The sequence below is a fragment of the Hydra vulgaris genome, chromosome 01 (assembly GCF_038396675.1).
Source record: "Hydra vulgaris chromosome 01, alternate assembly HydraT2T_AEP".
NCBI lineage: Eukaryota > Metazoa > Cnidaria > Hydrozoa > Anthoathecata > Hydridae > Hydra > Hydra vulgaris.
This window is the reverse complement of record NC_088920.1, coordinates 21,888,209-21,910,162: the sequence shown is the minus strand read 5'-3', so window position 1 is coordinate 21,910,162 and position 21,954 is coordinate 21,888,209. Positions and strand designations below refer to the sequence as shown.

Here is a 21,954-nt window from a genome sequence, read left to right as displayed (position 1 = left end):
TCTGAAACACGTGGTAATATTTTGTTAATCTGTGTTCCTAATTGTGTTGCCTGTCTACAGCATGATGCATGTGTCGTGTTCTACAGATTATTTTGTCTTTTTAATTATTTTTTTTAATTTTTACAGTAATAAATTATACTATTACGTCTGAAACACGTGGTAATATTTTGTTAATCTGTGTTCCTAATTGTGTTGGCTGTCTACAGCATGATGCATGTGTTTCGTGTTCTACAGATTAATTGTCTTTCTAATTATTTTTTTTAATTTTTACAGTAATAGATTATACTATTACGTCTGAAACACGTGGTAAAGACGTCTACAACTTGCCTTGTGCCAACTGGGGATACTGGAATACTGGGGAGATACTGTGGTATATAGAGCTTCCAATGTTTAAGAAGCCGTTTACTGAAATTTTTAAGGGAGTTCACAAAGTTAAATTTTTACAAACAGAACGATACTCATTAGAATTAATACCAGAAGAGGTTGCATCTGTACAGATATCTGAACAGATAAAAATTGAAATAAACATAAACATTGCATAAAAGTTGAATAATTGAGATAAACTGAAAAAAAAAATTGAATAATTGAAATAAACATCAACATTGTATAAAAATTGAAATAAACTTTAAAAGCTTTTACTTGTCTAGACAGTAAAAGCTTTCAAAGTTTATTTCCATTTTTATGTTCCACGACATTAGTCATTAGTAGCTGTTCATTAATTACGTCAACAAAATAGAGGGAGGGGCAAGAGCTGAAAATTTTTGACTATTTTTGACAAATGGGAGGGGGAGGTCAAAATAGGTTGACCTTTGTAAATAAATTTTGTTCGTTTTTTGAATAAATTTTGTAAGAAGGAAAATTAGACAGTGTTTGTAGTCTTGTGTTAAACACTCACTCAACCTTCAGTATTTTTAGATCTGAAATATGGTTGGTATTTTATACCAACCATATTTCTACATTTTTAAATCCGTGCTGTGCTTTAGAAATACCTCACACATTCAGGAATATTTTATGTTTTTGTTGGTCTGCTGTGAAAATAAATAAAGATTTATGTAAGTACATAATATCCATTGTATTTTTACTACACTACATTATACCAGGGGACGGCAACCTGCAGCTCGCAAGCCAAATTTTATGGTAAAATTTTGATGTTAAAATTCGGCACTCCAGCTCCATGCACTAATACTATTATAATATTGAAAGCAGGAGCTCTTTAAAAACTGAAATTTTTTTATAAATCATAAACTTTGGCTCTTCCGTCTTAAAAGATTGCCAGATTATTAAATGCATTATTTTGTTATACTACACCTTTCCAAGATGTAATTGAGAACTTGAAAGTTGTAATTAAAAAAAGATGTAATTGAGAAATACAACATGTAATTTAAAAGTAGCAATATGTAATTAGAAATACAACATGTAATTTCAAGAAATTTTAAAATGTAATTGAGAAACCCAACAAGTAAATGTAAGCCTAAAGGTCATTACAAAAGATCTTCTTGGCCATGTATTTTTATAAGTTAACAGTATCAAATTTAGCATTTGTATGCACCAACAACACAGTAATGCAGTAATGGAATTGAAAGATCGTTGTGTTATTTGTCAATACACTATGAATAGAAAGCCTGTTATTAAATTGAATCTGTGCAAGCATTTATTTCACCAAATTTGTTTACAGCCACTTCTGGAACAACCAGAACCACAATGTCCAATTTGTAGACATGAAATACACACAACCGAACAAATTGAAAGAAAACATTATGTTTTATCTTCATCGAATGATAGAAGAAGAGTATATGAATGTGCTGAGCGAAACAACGATTGGGTGACTATGGCGCAAACTTTACGTGTCAAATATAAGATAGCATACAATCGGGTCCGCAGCGGAAATTTAAATTTTATTGGAAGAGGTGGTTTTAAACTAAAAAAATTAACCAATGATCAATTAAAAAATTAAAAATGATCAATTAAAAAATTGACCAATGTTCATTAAAACAAGGATATTAAGACAATTTAGTATTAGCGTCAGTACAACCACAATTGCCAATTAATCAAAGGCAGACTATTTTCATTTAAAAAAGTGCACAAGGAGCCTATTACAATGAATAGTAATGAAAGAAAACAAAAAGAGAGCTGAATATGTTAGAAACATTAACGAACACATTACAAATAGTCATCAGATAGTTTGGTTGGATGAAACAAATTTTAATCTTTTTTAAAGAAAAACACAAGGACGTGCCAAACAGGGGAAAAGAGCAATGATAAAATTACCTTCTTCAAAAGGTAAAAACATACATTTGATCGCAGCTTTATCAATAACAAATGTCGTCATGATGGAAACTCGCAGAGGATCATTTAAAGCAGATTCTTGTACCGAATGGATGTTGGCTTTGTTTAACCAGTTAATTACATCCAGGAATCATTTAGAGGATTTCGTCTTCGTAACAGACAATGCTTCATGTAACGCTCTTTTGGAAAGGGTGTTTGAAAATTCAGCGGCTCAGTTGTTACGATTAGGACCCTACAGCCCAATGTTAAACCCAGTGGAAGCTATCTAGTCCAAAATAAAAATAAACGTTAATAATGCTATTCGCATTCCACCTGTATTCGGTGCTGGGATTGTGGAACAACGAATGCAGTATTTAGAAAGAATTGTTACTGCGGCAAAAAATACAATAATGGGAGGTGATTGTACACGCGCTGTACAAAATACGACCACGCATTACGCAACGATTTTAAAAATGGAAGACGTCCAAGTTGGTGCTTTACTGAATATTCCAATGATTGTTAATGACGTTGTTTGAATTCAAATTTTAAATTTTTATGTAAATAAATTATTTGTGTTTTATTTATTATTCATATGAAATCCTAATTAAATTTTTCACAAACAAAAATAAAAGAGACTTTTAATTGACACCCAATAGGGTTTTTTCGGTTACCACCTAACCCTCAAATGTCTTTTTCATGACTTTTTATATTTTATTGATATTATATTATTATTTCCAGCCTTAAATTACAAAGTATATTAGGACTACAAAATTCAAAATACAAAGAACTTTGTATTCTTTATACTTTTCTCAATTACAACTTATATCTTCTCAATTACATCTTACGATTTCTTATTTACAAATTTCACGTTCTAAATTACATCTTACGTTTCTCAATTACAACTTTCATATTCTAAATTACATCTCACGTTTCTTAATTACAACTTTCAAGTTCTCAATTGCATCTCGAAACGGTGTAAGATTAAACCTATTAGAAATAGTTTGTTTTCAATGTGAAATTGTGTTAGGTATAAAGTTAAAGTAAGGAGGATATTGGCACAGTCACGGATTGTGACTCTGCACTGTACATAAATAAGGACAAATGTTTAACGTTATCTAGAACAAGGCTGTTGACGGGTACACGTATACCCGCCCTTTGGTTACGACCTAGGTAGCATTATCAAATGCTACCCGTTATCCCAAAATACCATCAAAGTTTTAATGTCTCTTTGTTCTTTTAAATTCCATTACTGGAACGGTTTTTTTATTATTGACTTAATGCTTTTTTTATCATTTTATATTTTATTATTCATACAACGAAAACACCCGGAAAAATCTTTTTGAGGGATCATAGTACATACCAATAGGAGTTCATAGCAATAAATCTTAAAATCAGGGATTACCGTCCGTGGGACTTTTTTGCGTTTAAAGTTCTAAATTAGAGTGAAAGTTAGTTTTCTTTATTTTCCAAATTCAATAACTAGTTTTACAAAAAACTTTATAAAACAAAAAATGTTCTACATAAAATTCTAAATAACTCTTATCTTATTCATACTTTCACAAAAATGCGTTTTTAACCTTTAAAATTCGAGACAAAAAATCGGCATTTTGTCTACCATAATGTCACGCTGAAAAAATATCTTTTACAACCATCGTGTCACACTGAAAAACGATTTTTTGACGATCTTATTTAGTCGCACGGAAAAACAACGCTTCGTTTTGGGACATCGCCCTTGAAAAGCTTGACTAAGCTTTAACTTTTGACTCATTACGACCAAAATGCCTAATGCATCAAAAACACATGATGAATGCAGAAAATCTGTATGTGTTGTGTGCATGAAAAAAAGTGATAGAGAACTGACAGTTGCAGCAAAGGAAAAGATTCTTCAATTCATTGAACCTGATTTAGACTTTAATGATTACAGGGTTCCATTAGGAATTTGTGTCAACTGCAGATTTCAACTTGGAAAATTGGATGGCTCCATGAAAAAAGTTCCAACACTTTTTAACTTTCAGAACATCTCAAAAAAGCCTTCAATTCGCTCATCACTTATTTGTGATTGTTTGATCTGCCAAATAGGTAAACTGAGAGGAAAAGAGCAACATCCTCTGAACAAACTTGAGGACTCCTCTGAAAAATCAATCAAGCCTGAAAACCAGAGCGTTGAAAAGAGATGCACCAAATGTTTTCATTAATTGGTTGTGGACTCCCTCACAACTGCACACCGGGGACTCGCCATGAAAATTTGAAAAAACTGCTGAAGCTGATGGAAAGGGCGCAGAAATAGTAGCTTCAGCAGTTATTGCTTCAAAAGTTTCATCTCCTAACGGAACAATTCGTCTAACTCAACAAGCTGGAGGCAAAGGCATTCCACTGCGAAGAGGGGCATCAGTAGCACAACAGCTGTTCAAAACCCCGCTTTCTTCTCAGGATATGGTTCACATTCAGCAAAACACTAGACTCTCCAATAATGGTATGCGAAAGCATACCATTATTGGAGAGTCCAATAATGGTATGCTTTCGGTGTGAGGCAGAGAACACAAACCTCATCAGATGTGGCCATCCAAGAACCTTCGGTCAAATTCGGAAGCAATTCGCAGAGTTCATGAAATCAGGCGGTGACATTCGCAAGTCGAGAGATTTCAAAAATGTTGTTCATCTGCCCTTGCTTGATTTTCATGATGACATGCTTGTGCTGGAAGCCATCCCACCTATGGAGCTTCATTTACTTCTTGGTGTGGTCAACCATCTCTTCAAAAACCTCTGCGATCTTTGGCCAGATGCAAAGCAATGGCCAACCACACTGCAGCTTTCTATTCAACCATTCCATGGGTCCCATTTTAATGGAAATGATTGCCTTAAGCTGCTGAGAGGATTAGATTGCCTGATGCAAATTGCAGAGCAAAAGCATTTCAAACAGGCCAATGGATTTATTCAAACTTTGTCTCTGTTCAAAGATGTTGTTACATCTTGTTTTGGAACCACTTTGGATCCTGATTTTGAAGCAAAAATTGAATGCTTTAAACATAGCTACATTATCTTCCAGTCTCTATTACTCCCAAAGTACATGCTGTCTTTCATCATGTTCCTCAGTTCATCAAGAGAAAAAATATGGGACTAGGACTTTTCAGCGAACAAGCAACTGAGGCTCTTCACTCAAATTTCAAGCCCTTCTGGGACAGATACAAAAGAAATCCAGAGAATCCTGATTATTCCAAGCATCTCCTCTCTTGTGTAATTGAATACAATAGCAAAAAAAATCTAGTCTCAGCAAGTCAATGGTAAGTTATAGCTACAGATTGCTAAGTTGCATCTTAAAAAAAACGTAAATTCGGGGAAAACCCAGATCAAAAATGATTTTAAAGAATAATCCAAAGCTTTTTTTTCAGTTTCCCCTACAACTAGAGGAAAGGTAACAAGAAAGAACAAAAATGTCAAAGAATCAAGTGAGAACGAGCCAAACCCAATGAAGTTGAAGAAGAATATTCGAACTTATAGAAAAATATTTTTTCAAGGAAAACTAATCAAATTTTGGAAAATATGAATAAGATAAGAGTTGTTTAGAATTTTATGTAGAACATTTTTTGTTTTATAAAGTTTTTTGTAAAACTAATTATTGAATTCGGAAAATAAAGAAAACTAACTTTCACTCTAATTTAGAACTTTAAACGCAAAAAAGTCCCACGGACGGTAATCCCTGATTTTAAGATTTATTGCTATGAACTCCTATTGGTATGTACTATGATCCCTCAAAAGGATTTTTCCGGGTGTTTTCATTGGGGTTAGGTCAAAAATCTACAAGCTGTGACATGTTGCAAGTTTTTTTTAGGTAATTTAAAAAAAAAAAATGTGCTTAAAAACAGTTAACCAAGTAAATACACAACGAGACTTTTAAAAATGTTTAAAAAAAGAAAAAGACGAATAATAAACGTCATTTTGGCATAAATCTTTTTTATTATTTATTCTTATTTATTATAAATTATTAATTATTTTGTCATTTTACACATTTTACAATGTTATCTATAAATTTAAACAAATATATACAATTACAAGCTGACTGGGGCAAGTAGAAGTCAAAATGTCTTATCATCAAGCCCCTTCGTGAAATAAAGAAAAATACAATAAAACTTTACATCTTCCAATATTATATAAAAGAGTGAAATTAATAAGTTTGAAAAAATATAAAAATTTAAAGGTTAAAAAAGAATTTAAAGTTAAAAAAGAATTTAAAAAAATAAATAAATAAATAAAAAAAAAAAAAAAAAATTGAAGAAATTGAAAAAAATTATTAAAAATAACAAATAAAAGTTACAAATCAGTACATATTCGTATACATATTCAATACAATATTAAAAAAAAATAATAATAAAATACATTAAAAATAAAAAACATAAAATTATTTCAATTTTTTAAAAAATGAAAGAATGTACGTAATGTTTAAATTTAGTAAGTGTTTTTTTATAGTTCTTTTAAATATATCAATAGATTTTATTTTTTTCATATTTTCGTCAAGAACCGAATTCCACAAGCGTGGTCCCAGGCATATAGTCGAGAAGTCAGATTTTTTGAGTGATGTTAGTGGGGTGTAGTAATTACTCATTGAGTGTCTTGTTTCATATTTATGATTAATTCGAGTGAAACTTTAAAAAAAATATTTTGGAATCATTTCATTTTAAAGTTTAAACATAAATAACAAGTTATGGTATATATTTATTTCGTATACGTTTAGAACATTTATTTCCTTGAGTAACGGCTCGGCACTTTCGTTTCTATCTGGGCTCAAAACTAATCGCTAGCTTGCTTTTGTTTTGTATAAATAATTTTCAGGAAATATAAATGATTGTTTGCCCAGGCAATATTACAATAGTTAATATGACTATATATAAATGAAAACTATAAATTTTTTAAACATAATTTATTCAAAAGATGTTTTTTCATTTACATAATCCCCAGAGTCTTTGAAACTTTGTTCTCAACTAGCTTTATATGGCTTTTCCAATTTAAATGTTTATCGAAAATTATTCCGAGTATTTTCATTGAAAAAAATTTTTTTATTTTAATATTATTAATTGTTAGTTCAGGTAATTTAAGTTCTCGGATTTAGATGGTTTAGCAAACAAAATATATTTTGTTTTTTCAATATTTAATGAAAGTTTATTTGCTATGAACCACTCATTAAGATGTATTAATTCTGTCTTTACAATAAAAAAAATATTTTTTAAATTTGAGTCAGAACAGAAAACATTAGTATCATCAGCAAAAATAATATAATTAAGTATTTTTGAAGACAAATGATATCATTAATATAAATTAAAAACAGCAGAGGTCCAAGTATTGATCCTTAGGGAACTCCGCAACTTATTGATTCAAATGGGGAACATGTTAAGTCATATGGTACTCCTTGTTTACGATTTTGTAAATAACATTGCTGCCACTTTAAGTTGGAGTGAACTACTCCATAATTGCGATGTTTATAATTAAGAATCTTGTGGTTGACAGTATCAAATGCTTTTGATAGATCTAGAAAAAATCCGAGTGTGTAACTGCTGTTATCAAAACCATTTAAAATTTGGTTGGCAAGATCAATTAATGCATATTCCGTGGAATGGTTATTGCGAAAATCAAACTGTTTATGATAAAGAATGTTGTTTTTTTTTAGATAATTGTACAGTCTGTTGTGCATAATACGCTCTAGTATTTTAGAAAAACAGGAAAGTATGGAAATTGGTCTGTAATTAGATTTTATCGAGTCATCGCCGCTTTTGTATATCGGAATTATTTGTTCTAATTTTAGTTGGTCAGGAAAAATGCCGTTTTTTAGGGAAAGATTAAAAATTTTAAAAAGAGGTTTCTCTATAGTATCTGAGACCGCTTTTACAACATCAGGGTTAACTTCATCCAGACCCGCACTTTTATTTGTTTCCAGCATACTAATCGTTCGTCGAAGTTCATTAATTATAAGCTCCGACCCCTCAATGAAGGAATCAGATTTTTTCAAAAAAGATTTAAATGATTTTTTCCCCTCAGGAATTGCACCGGCAAGGTTTTTTCCTATATTTATAAAAAAGTTATTAAATGTTTCTGCAATTTCTTTATTAACAAAAGCATCTCCTCTATTATCATCTCTTTGCAATCTTTTTGGCTGATTATCATTTTCACATTTCCCACACCTGTTATTTCTTTAATTACATTCATTGTTTTCCTTGCATTTCCAAATGTTTTATTAAGCAATGAAGAGTAGTAATTTTTTTTGGATTGCTTTTTTAACTTTTTAAAAGAATTTTTATATTTTTTATATTTTATTTCATTTTTGTAGCTCTTCTTTTTTTAATATTTTTGGTAAAGTTTTTGTTTTCTTTTTGACGTCCACTCGTCATCCACGGACTTAGCAAATTTTTAGAATTAATAATTTTTTAAAATTTTGTTTAATTGTTTAAAAACGTACTTTATACAGTTTTAAGGTGTCGTGTGAACAGAGAAAGCATTTAAGTAGGGCCCTGCAAATCACCTTTTATGGTTTCGAATCGAATCCGAATCGAATCAGGCGTTGACTTACAAATCGAGTCGAATCTCAAATCAAATCATCATCATTATCAGGATATCTATGTTTTAGTTAAACTTAAATTTCCTAAAAACGCTTATTGGAATCGTGATTCAATTCGATTTGCGAATCAAGGGCTGCTTCGAATCGATTCGAAACTAAAAATAGCGATTTTTTTTTAAAATCACTATTTTTAGTTTCGAATCGATTCGAAAAATAATATTAGTGTATAAATATGATAAAAACAAAATTTGTGTAAGATTGATAAAAAGAAATACTTATTTGTCATAGGAAGCTCATAGGAAGCTCGCAGAAAACTTAAGTCAGTCTTGCCGTCGAGTACCTATTTCTTAGACGTGTAATACACATAAAATGTAGAGCCCTGATTCTCAGGGCTTTACATTTAAGTCAGAAGAAAAAGAAAATTGTGTTTTAAATGAACCTTATATTTGTTTTTATACAAATTTTTTTCGGTGTTAGGAGGAAAGGCAGGTTAAAGAAAAAGGGGGAGGGAGGGGTCTGGGAGAATAAGCTATTAAAACGCGGCACTTGTTAACCCCCCTTTAATGAGAACTTAACAACTTAATATTGACTTTTAAATATTTATATTTTCTATCGCTTCTAACATTAGACATTTTTTGCGAGAACTGTCTAAAAAGGTCAAATAACAGAAGTCCATATTTATAAACAATAAATGCACAGCCTTAATTTATAAAAATAATAGTGGGAAAAATAAAAGGGGGGAAGCATACAGGTAAGCTTAAAGTGCATATGCTGTTAGCAGATGTTTACCTGCATCGGTAAATGAATGATAATTTTTCTTAATTTGTAATACTGTCTTTAGTATAAACACAGTAAGTATTTTTATTATGTACAATATTGGATTGATGTTTTTAATATAACTTATTTCAGTGTGTGCGTGTTATACTAACATAATCCTATAAATTAGTGCTGATCTACCTTTCTTTGCTTCCTATTTTCATTAATATTTTCAGTTTGTTTTCTGTAAAAATTTTGTTGAATTTAGAAAATTATGTAAAATACTTTTACCATGCTAGTGTCTTATAGTTGGATAAAGATGGTTATCACTGTTGGGATTTTGATGTGCGTTTTTGCATATTTATTTTTATTCTCATCATTTGAAATGACTTCAGATGCAAATAGAATTCAAGCTCCAGAAGGTTTAAAAGTAAATGGTAGAAATTTCACATTTAAGCGAGAAAAATTTAGAATAATGAGTGGATCCATGCACTACTTTAGGATTCCTTTCAGAAAATGGTCTGATCGCTTATTAAAATTAAAGGCAATGGGATTAAATACAGTGGACATGTAAGTATTTATGTTTGCCTTTTTTATATGCTTGTTATTATTTCATTTGCTTTTTTTAAAAACATTTTATGTAAACCAATCATATATACATAACATTTGCCTATTTTTTTAAAATATTTATAAAAAATAAAATCTTCTGATGATAAAGTAAATTTAAAAAATTATTTAAAGAAACACTTGGGACCCAGGTGGAACCTGGGTTATTCTATGCCAAATAGACCAAAATATTAGGATTTCAACATGGACCACCCCAAATTTTAATTACTCCTGATAGAGATGTGACGCGTTTTTTTGGTTCTTGTTTTTTTGGAAAAAAAACGCAGGGGTCTGTTTTTTTGGTTTTTTTGGGAAATATTTAAAAATTCATCATTTAAGCTACTAAATTTAACTTTAATGGCAATATTATTAAACACATTTTAATTTCAGATTTATATAGGAAAACAAAGCTTGAATTTGACTAAAATTCTTTTTCTTTTGGTATGTTTAAAGGTTTTATTGTTAATGTTTAGGTTAACACGGTTATAGCAGTCCTGTATAAAAAATTATTAGTTAACTTTATCTTCCTCTATTTAATTTTTATTGACTTTATTGTTATATATTGACACAATAAACACTTTTTATCTAAATTTATTATACTTAAATACATTTACTTAATTTTATATAATATTTGATATATATATATATATATTATTATTATTATTATTATTATTATTATTAATTTACTGTACTTATAAGGTTTTGAGTTGCAAATAAAAAGTTATAAGCAGTTTTAAAAGCTCTTTTTAATAATCAATTATGTTCTCTATTTAATTATATTTAAATTTTAGATATTTTGCATAACATAGTAAATTTTAGTTTTAAAAATGAGTAAAGCAGGCCATACAAGAGGGAGAAATAAAACCATAGTTGCCAATTTATTTATATTCATGAAACAAATTAGCGAAATGGAAAGAGTTAAATGTTCCTTTTGCTTTGACATTATGTCTAAAAACAGAACTCAAATGACTAAGCATATTGAAAAATGTTGAAAATGTCCTAAAGAAATAAAAAGTCTATATGCAAATAAATTAGTTCATAGTCAAAAACAGCAAGACTCTTCTGGAGATGCTGAACCAAAAGCAAAAAATCCACGATCTGATTCTTTTGGAACATCCTCTTCTGAATCAATTTGTAGAAGTAAAACACGAAGTTCCGTATTTGACAGCATGACAAAAACTGAAAAGGTGTGTTTTATATTTTTAAATTTTAAGATTTAATTGAAGAATTAACTGATATGGCAACTAGCTTAATAAAAGTTCACGATGCATAGATTTAAGATTTGTTTCATGAATGGCTGATGTACCAATATGACATTATCTTTTGCAGGAACTGATTGATACACACCTAGCCAGAGCAATATATGCTAGTGGATTGTCACTCCACATAAAATAGAAAAAGATTTACTTAACAGACTGGTAGACTTTTAAAATATGCATATTATTTTATAAATAAGTTTGATATTAAATTTATAACAAACAACACTGAAAACCATTTCAGTAAGCAGAAATAATATATCAGTAAATAGGTTAATAATACTAATATAGTACAGTATATAATATATCCTAAACTGTATTGTTGGAACATTAAGCCATTCTGGTGAATATATGGCAAATGAAATAAAGAAAGTTTTAGAAGAAATTAATCCTAATAAAGTTTTGGGCATTGTGACTGACAATGCTGCAAATATGAAAAATGCATGGACTCGTCTAAAAGATTGTTATCCCCATCTTCATTGCTATGGATGCATTTCACATGGTTTAAATTTACTGTTCACAGATTTTTTTAAATTGACAACTTTAAGTGTTTTGATGTCACAAGTAACTGATATTGTTAAAGAGATAAAAAAAAGTCTCATTTATCTGTTGCAACATTTAGAGATATACAAAAAAAATCACCTGGTGTAGTAACATGCATTTCCTTGAAACTACCTGTGCAAACTAGGTAATACAACTAAAAGTATAAATATAATGTATATTACAAAAAAAATTGAACTATGTAACTAATTTTATTATACAATCATAAAAATAGATTTAATAAATTACTTTACTCTAAAAACTTAACAGTTAGCCCATTCTCAAAAAAGGAAGAAGAAGAAGCCAAAAAAATCTTCAAGAAAAGAAAAGATTTTTGTTTAACAGAAATTCACATGGCTGCCAAGTGAATTTCTGTTAAACAAAAATATACTAGATCCCAAATTTCAAGGCAGAGTCTTGACTGGAGAACAAAAGGTATTTACATAATTCATATATTATTCTTAAAACCAAGTTTTACTTTTAATGCCCAAGGCTAAAATGGCTTGGGCATTAAAAGTAAAATTTTGGAAAAATTTTGAATAATATTAAATACTATTTTCAAATTTGAAAATACTATTTAAATTAATAAAGTAATTGTAAAATTATTGAAAAAAAAATCTTTTTATAGATGCATTTGAGGCAATACACAACATTGCTGCAAGTATGCCTGAAGTAAACAAAGAAATTATGATGTTTAACTGGCTAATTATCAATCAAATGGTGGTATTTTTTCAAAACCTTTTATTTGGACTGCAGGTAGAATAACTCAACCCATAAATTGGTGGAAAGAGTTGTGTTCCTTTACTGAACTATTAAAAGTTTGTCTAGAATTCTTCAGCTACCAGCTTCAAGTGCAGTATGTGAGAGAAGTTTTAGCACTTATTCTAACATTCATAGTGCAAAAATAAATCACTTAACGACTGAAAGGGCTGGAAAACTAGTTTTCATTTCACAAAATTTAAAACTTGAAAATGTTGAAAACACCAGTTATGAAAATGGTATAAGCATAACTACTCCTCAAATTAATAATGCAAGTGTGAATAAAGTTCCTAGCACTTCAATGCCTTGGTCAGAGTCTGAAGCAGCTAATATAGAAATTGATAGTGACTTTGTTTATGAATCATTAGATAAAGGTAGTCTAGGGCAGGAAGACTCAAACTCAGAAAGCACACCTAATTAGAATATCTTATAGTTTAAATACATGTTAAAATTACTAAATTATTGAATTTTTTTGCTTAAATATTTATCCTTTTTTTTAATTGAGTATATACTACACTACACAGTGCTACACTACTTAGCACTAAATTAATAATGAATTAAAACTAATAAAACATTATTATTCAAAAATATTAGAATATGTAAATTAAATAAAGGTTTTTTTTATAAGGGGTTACTGGCAATATAATTCAAAATATGTAACAAACAATGTAAAACTAAATTAATACATAATAAATATTAGGGTTGTCTATTTCTTTAAAGATTTCAAGTCTGATATAAAATAAGCATCATATTATGAAAAATGGTTATTTTGTCATGGACAAGTATAGTTTCTGTATATAATGAGTGTAATATTTAGGATGTACAGCAATATTTAAGAAGTAAAACATGACAAATAAACACTCTCATACAATATACCTAGATTAATAACTAACTTAATACTAAACCGCCTAATAAATATACTTAATAAATAGCTATTTAAATTTTTTATTAAAACATTAACTTTAAATTGGTGTTTATACATTACATTTGTGATTATAATGATCATATACTATAAATAGACAGAATAAAACAAAAACTCTTCCAAATTATTTACCAAGAAAAATAAAAAACTTGTTTAAAAAGTCAAAAAAACCAAAAAAACATCAAAAAAACCAAAAAAACGCGTTTTTTTGCAACTCTAACTCCTGATGGGTTGGTTAATATCAATGAGAAAATCAATTCCTGAAGTTTTAGCCAAAAATCTTTTGTCATTCATGAGTTATGGTCATTTGAAATTTCTGATTTTTTTCAAAAATAAAAACTTTAGTAGCAAAAACATGTTTTGTTCATACTTTGAAGCTCTATATTAAAAAAAAAAAATTTCACAAAAATATTCTAGTTTTTTTAACAGATAAAACTCTAGACTTACTTTTTTAAAAGTTTGACATTGATTTTTCGAATGTCACATTTTATCTATAATGGCTATCAATAATAGAGTCAATATACAAAATCTGCATTTTAAGAAGTGAAAAGACATTTTTTTTAGTTAAATAGAAGGCTTCCAAATTTTTAGAAGTTTACTGATAAGATATAATTCATTAAAAAATTAATATACTTCTAAAAATGGCTGCGTCTAAAACTTAAGAAAATGTGCCTTCACTTCAAACCACCTGTAACCTAGAATCATTGCTTTTAATACGATTTTTTTTCTACTGATTCAATAGACTTTACAACAGTGATTTCAGAAAAAAAATAGTGGCTAATCATGGGGAAGTTACAAAATCAGAACTTTGAATTTTGCCCAAAATGCATTTAAAACAAGAAAAATAGAATTATTGTTGTACTTTAGTTTGTATATTGTAATACAAAGTATGTATAACTTTAAAAGTTTTTATTTTTGTTTTATAATCGGCACTAGAATCATGTCTTAAATAAAGCCTGAATTAAACTCAGTTTTTAAATAGCCATAGCTTCACTTTGCCCACTCCCTCCTGTCTATTTTATTTTCAGCATGCACATTTTTCCCACAACTTATAAAAAGATTGTAATTGAACACTTCTCCTTACACTAAATTTCTGGTTTTATGGCTAATGTTTGAAATTGCCTAAAAACATCACTAAACATACACATATAAAACCTGTGACATTTAGTTTTAATGTTAGATAGTAAAAGACTGCATATAAAATTTATTAGGTAAAAATGAAAAGTAAAGCTTTTTACTAATTTACCAAATCATCATGACTAAAAATTTTGTATCATTTTTTTCAATCCATTTACTATTTTACCTTTCCCTATTACTATTTTACTTATTTGATTATCATGTTTAAACTTAGGTTCTAACTTATACCAAGTTATTAGAGGTTTTTGACTTGTCAACACAATGCACAAGTTGATTATGTAATAAAATATGTAAATGTAAACATTGAATCTTTTAAATAAATATGCTTTAAAATCAGTTTTTGCTAAATAACTATAAGTTTAAAACAAATATATCAAATTTATAATAATTTTGCTATGTTTTTATTTAATTTTGTTACTTATGCTATTGTACAAATGTAATAATACAGTTTTTTCTTGAGCTGATAGTTCATAGCATCTACTAGTTGTTGGTTGAACTTAGAAAACAAGCAAATATCTTTTTTATGTGGCCAAGTAAAAGTGTTTGAGGAAATAGACTGCTTCATGAACTTGATAAGAACATCTTGATTTTCTTCAAATAATTCTACAATATTGCCTAAAAACCATTTTGCATCATAAACACATGCTACAATAATTCCTGGTGAAAGTAGAACCATATCCTGTATTGTAGAAACATTAACATTAGTATAAATATTGTCAAATAACAACTGTATCATCTGTAAAGTAGTTAATGATTGTGGTATAAAACAATGGTAGAATGGTTTCTTGTTCCTAGAATTGTTGAACAAGTAGCATAACATTCTTTTAATTTGAACTTTTTGCAATTGCATCATTTAAAATGCATTGAAAATGTATTCCTTTGATGTTTTGTCTACACCAATCATACATTTTTTCAGGTGATTTTATAAGATCTGTTAGTGGTTGTAAACTTGCTTTAGCTACAAGTCTTTTGACAGAGCCCCCAACGCTATCACAAGGACTCTTTCCATGTGATGTAGCAAAAAAATGCTATACTGCAGATACTTTATGATCTTGTTCATGGTGACTTAATTTACATATGTTTTTATAATTTTTGTATTGTGAACCTGCACCATCACTAAAATGCAATGTTTTAAGTCAGATATCAAATCTTTTAAATGTTTTATTACTTCATAAATGAAACAATGAACTGAGTTTGTATTGTGTCGCAAATGATCCAAAATGATACAAACACTTTTACATTTTTCTCTTATTTTCTTCCGTATAATAAATAACAAAAGGATGCAATGTTGCTTGACTGTTGTTCCAATGAAAACCTTGTACTGCATCTTGAATTAAAAAACTGTACTTGGTAATTTTATTTTTAGATGCTGCAAATATGCTGCTTGATTTTTGGTTTTATAGTGATGGTTTTTTAATTTGTGTATTTGTTGACAAACTTTTTTCAATAAAATTGTCTACTAGAAGAGTTAATGGAATTATATCATATTTTTTGTTGGCTTCTTGCCACTGATTAAAGATGATTTCTTTCATGCTGTGTTTATCAAACAAAGCATTAAGAATTTTTATTGTGTTGATATCTAGGCAGTTATCACAACTGTGCAGAATGGAGTCTCGATTTGCTAAGTCATATTCAACTTATGTCAATAGGTTTTTATAGTATGAAATATCTGGTATTTTTAATGCTAAAAGTTTTGCATTCTGGCGGTACTCACAAACACATACTGAATGGAGACTTGAAGACACCTTATTCTAAGTTCGCAAAACTTAGAAAACCTAGTCTTGATGTCAAAGGAAATTTTAATAACAATTTTAATTTAAAATTTTATTAAATAAAGTTCTTTTATATTAAAGACTTCTATTAGCTATAAAAATAATTTTGATTAAATTTATATTAAATTTGTTTAATAAAGTTTTTATACTTTAGGCTTTTGTTTTTTATATTGTTGAATTCTATTTTTATACATTTTAACTCTCTCTTATTTATATTTTAAATTTCATTATAAGTTAAACTTATATGTTATATTTAATATATTTCATTATAATTTAAACTTATATGTTATATTATATATGTTATTACCTTCTATGACTTTTTTGAAAATATCGTCTTTAACCATTAACTTGGATAAAGATATACTGTTTCATACTTGGACATATTCGAGAGTATTAATCTGATTGGTAGAATTCATGAACTTGATTTTTTACTTACTCACTAATAAATCTTCTTTTTTTTTAGCTTTTTATCTTTTTTAGTCTTTTACCATTCTCAGGGAAACAGAAAAATAGTTTTGTGTATAGTTAATGTTCCAACTCTCAGGAACCAAAGTCAGTAATTTAAGATTTCTGATTTTGAAGAAACATTGAACTATGCTTTAATAAATTTCAATAACGAGTCCAAGTTTTATTATTGTATTATATATATTATTATATATTATATATATTATTATATTGGCAAGGGTATATTTGTTATAAACACTGGATTTACCAAATGAAAAAAATCAGTCCTTGTATAACAATTAGATTATTTAAAGTGTTGCTGAGTTAGTGAAAAATAAATTAACATCTACCTTTAAGCTAAATGGAAATTAAATTTTTTTTAATGTTTTAATTTTTTTTTCAAAGTACGGTAGTGTTGTAGTAGTAAAGTGCTTGCCTCATAAGCAAGAAGTTCAATCCCCACCATGTGTGGGGATTGAACTCAGAACTTCTCGCTTATGAGGCGTGGAGATTGAGTGTAGTACTACTCTCCCTGGTGGTACCACACCCAACATGTTTCTCTGCACAGTGGCTTAGTTTATCAAAGTTCGAGAGTCAGAGTTACAAAGTTAAGAAAGGGTAGCCTTGGGGAGTTGAATTAACATTAAAAAAATTTTTTTTTTGTTTTTTTGTTTTCTGTTTGTTTTTTAGCATAACCCAAACAGTATGTGCATGTAAAGTTGTAAATTTTGTATGCAAAATGCATGATGCATAAAGCGAGTAGATGAAAGTGTGAGGGGAAGAAGGAGAGAAGAAGGAGATTCAACTTGTTTTTCTTTCTTAAATATGTTAAAGTATTTTTTTTATTTTTACAGCTACATCCCTTGGAATTTGCACGAACCTGAACCAGGTTATTTTGATTTTAGCAGTGATCAATTAAATTTAAGGTGATTTTTTTATTTATTTTAAAAATAAGAATAATTCTTATTGGTTTATTTTTTCCTATTATGTTTAACTAATTGGCCATTTGTTAATTACTTAATTATTTTTTTTTCAATTTGTTTGATCTTAGAGGAAATCGTTCAAAAAAAACTTACAAAAAAGGTTTTTTAAAAGATAGGAGGAAATTAAATAAGTTTCAAAAAAATTTTTTTTTGATTTATTGACATAAGTTGAATATTGTTTTTTTTTTGTTTTTTTTGTTTTTTCTGTAGTGAATTTTTGTATCTGTTGCAAGGTTATGGTTTGTATGCTATAATTCGTCCAGGACCTTACATATGTGCAGAATTGGATCTAGGTGGTTTGCCTAGGTAAGTTTTTTTTAAAAAAAAAACAGGCAGAAGTTAGTTCAACTTTTTAAGTAATTTAAAAAATCATTAATTTCATAAGCTTTTTATCTTCATTCATCTGTATTTTCCCCCTGTTTAGTCAGTTGATGTATGTACTGAAACCCCTGGCAGCTTCCTATTTCAGCAGTGTTAGACACTGCTGACCAAACAATGCATTTATGAATATGTATATTTATATATATATATATATATATATATATATATATATATATATATATATATATATATGTATATATATTTATATATATATATATATATATGTGTATATATATATATATATATATATATATATATATATATATATATATATATATATATATATATATATATATATATATACAAACCTCGGAATTAGGGTCAGCATTCGGCAACTGCCGACCTGAAAGTGTTTAGAGGTCGGCAGTTGCTGAATGCTTAAAAAAAATTGCCGACCTCGTTTCTATGTTTTATGGTAAGACCTATCAAATAATTTTTGCCGACCTCTAAAAGATTGAGGTCAGCAAATTATTGCCGACCTCATTTTTCCTAATTCCGAGGGTTGTATATATATATATATATATATATATATATATATATATATATATATATATATATATATATATATATATATATATATATATATATATATATATATATATACAGGTGTTGGCAGGAAGCGAGAGCTTAAGCTCTTGCTCTTGTCCACACACTCCTAAAACAGTTTACTAGAGCAGTTATGACTCTAGCAAAAGTGAAATTTTTCAATAAAGAAACAGATAGCTTATGCAAAAGCCATAAGCTCTTATAACAAACTGTTTAGAGGAGCAGCTCGCATGGCTTGCCATGTTCGTTTAAGGAGAGCTTTTCCCCGCCCTCGTGCTCATTTACTCCCGCCGAGGCCTGTATATATATATATATATATATTTATATATATATATATATTTATATATATATATATATATATATATATATATATATATATATATACATATATATATATATATACATATATATATATATATATTTATATATATATATATATATACATATATATATATATATATATATATATATATATATATATATATATATATATATATATATATATATATATATATATATATATATATATATACATATACACACATAGTAAACATACTGCATGTTTTTTTCAGTTGGTTACTTAGAGATAAAAACATGAAATTGCGATCATTATATCCTGGATTCATTGAGCCAGTTGAAAGATATTTTAAGCAATTGTTTGCAATTTTGCAGCCTTTTCAAGTATAGTTTAGAATTTAAATACTTTACATGTTTTATCATTTCACCTTTATTGAGAATAACAAGAAATACAAGTATTTATTGTTATTTTCATTCATTTTTCAAAATTTAAAGTACTGCTTTTTACAAGAACTTTCTTTTAATAGCTGCACTTTTATATTTTCAATTTTTAGTTATAAATTTTCAAGTCAGAATTATTAACAAATGTAAATTTTGTTTATTTTTAATTTTTTAATTTTATTTTAAGTTTAAAATTTTATGTTTTATATTTTTTTAAATTATATTTCATAATTGTTTCAATCTATTTCTTTTAGTTCAGCTATGGGGGACCAATAATTGCATTTCAGATTGAAAACGAATATGGTGTTTATGATCATGATAGTAACTACATGAAATATCTTAAAGAGGTTGTTTTTATGTTACTGTAATATAAATTATTGTATATAAGTTATTGTATATTTTAAAAAATAACTTACATAGTTATGTATAATACCTACATAATATAGTAATTACATGATAAATAATAGGTATAATAACAGATAGGCATTATCTATATAAAAGAGATTCATTATCTATATATAAAGGAGATTTATTATCTATATATAAAGGAGATTTATTACAGCAATTAAAGCTGATAACTGTCTTAATGATTTATTTGAAAAATATTAAAACAAGTTTTAAAACTTTTTTTTAAAGATTTATTTTTTTTTTTTTTTTTTTGAGCTGTAAAATTTTATAAAACAGATTTTTTGCTGCTTATGATGTGTAATGATGTCAAACTTTTAATGATATTTTTAAATTTCTATCACTTTAAAGTAGTTTGTTTTAAAAAATTTTATCATTTACATTCTATTTTAAATTTTAACATTTACTGTCTAAAAGGAATGCCTTAGAGAAAAATCTATTAAAAGTTCTTACAAACTATAGTAATAATTTTGCAGATCCAGACAAGATCTGCAAAATGATTACTCCCCTCCCCCGTCCTGGAGAAATTTAGCCAAAATATTGCCGAAAATCAATATCTTTTCACAAAAAAATCAATATTCGCCGTAAAAAAACGCTTTTTTTTTTAAAAAAAAAAGGTCCTTAATTTTTAAGTTGGGTGGCGCCCAAATACAGTTGACACTCTTTAAAATAGTCTAGAAGTCTTTTAATAAAATTTTTGTTGGAACAGGGGAGTTGGGGATGGTGGATGTTAACATTAAAGCTAAAAAATGTTTCTTAAAATTAAAATCTGAATTAAATTTTTTTTTAAATTCTAGTTGGAATTACCATTCCATACCCCTCCCTTGATCTGCCACTGGCCCTTGTATAGATCTGTTTAATCAGTTCCATGCAAGGATTTTTGAATGAAATTTTGAAATTAATAAAAAAACTGAAATATTTTATTAAAAGTTTTTTTCCAATTGTATTTCAGTTCTTGTTTTTCAATTTATATTTCACTTTAGGTGGATTTATTTTTATATTTATCAAATGTCTTGTATTAATTCTCTTTTTAGATTTATATTTCTAATGGATTGAGCGAATTGTTTTTTGTGTGTGACAATAAGCAAGGACTTGGAAAATATAAACTAGAAGGAGGTTTATTCTTGAATTAAGTTGTTATTTTTTGTTCTGTTCTCTTCATATCGTTCAAAAAAGCTGTGTTATATCCTATGGTTTTCTAGTTTGCATATAAAACAATATATGCCTATAATACATTATGTTAACATTAAACAACTAATCTTGTTTAACATGGTAAAATGAGTTTTACAGTTTAGTATAAATGTTTTATCATCTTAAAATAAATTGATTTTTCTTTGTTTATAATATTTTAAGATTTAAAACTTTATTTTCTTTTAGTATTACAAACAATAAATTTTATGTGGTTAGATGCTAAAGGGATGATTGACAAGCTAGAAGCTGTCCAGGTAAAACTTGCAAACTAAACTTTTTTTTTTTTTATCTATTTTATGTTTTCATTGTAATTTGTTCAAACAAGTTACAGATATCTAATATGTAGTTACAGATATCTAATTAAAAAAAGGAGGGGGGGGGGTATTTCAAAAGCATAAATACTTTTTAGGGAGGCGAGGAATTTAACATACTGAAAGTCATTGTGTATGCTTTAAAATAGTTATTTTTCTATGAACATTTGTTGTTTTCAATTCAATGTTAATTCACATTTTTATTAAAAATTGTCTATTTATACCATTTTTTATTTTTATTTAATGCAGTAAGTTTATGATTAATGCTTTTTATTTTTTCAACTCTTTTTTCAACCTGCAAAATTAAACAATTTGAGCGTTTTATTTCCAGGGCTTGGGTTTGATATCCCTATCTCTTGCTTGGAATAAGTTAATGATTGCTTGGAATTAATTAATGA

The 21,954-nt window shown here is 27.9% G+C and overlaps 1 protein-coding gene across 4 annotated transcripts in view; it reads left to right on the top strand.

Annotated features, from left to right (window-relative positions):
* Positions 1 to 9,411: 9,411 nt before the first annotated feature.
* Positions 9,412 to 21,954, top strand: part of LOC100205909 (beta-galactosidase-1-like protein 2) — a 29,527-nt gene continuing 16,984 nt past the window's right edge. The window contains exons 1-8 of one of the 4 annotated variants that reach the window (XM_065787680.1): positions 9,412 to 9,660; positions 9,875 to 10,135; positions 17,856 to 17,927; positions 18,195 to 18,290; positions 19,484 to 19,592; positions 19,904 to 19,996; positions 21,089 to 21,170; positions 21,432 to 21,499. In XM_065787680.1, coding sequence (XP_065643752.1) covers positions 9,885 to 10,135; positions 17,856 to 17,927; positions 18,195 to 18,290; positions 19,484 to 19,592; positions 19,904 to 19,996; positions 21,089 to 21,170; positions 21,432 to 21,499 — 771 coding nt within the window. In that variant the 5' untranslated portion in view covers positions 9,412 to 9,660; positions 9,875 to 9,884. Of the gene's footprint in view, positions 9,661 to 9,864; positions 10,136 to 17,855; positions 17,928 to 18,194; positions 18,291 to 19,483; positions 19,593 to 19,903; positions 19,997 to 21,088; positions 21,171 to 21,431; positions 21,500 to 21,954 lie in introns of all 4 variants that reach the window. The other 3 variants (XM_065787679.1, XM_065787678.1, XM_065787681.1) reach the window with 3 other exon arrangements.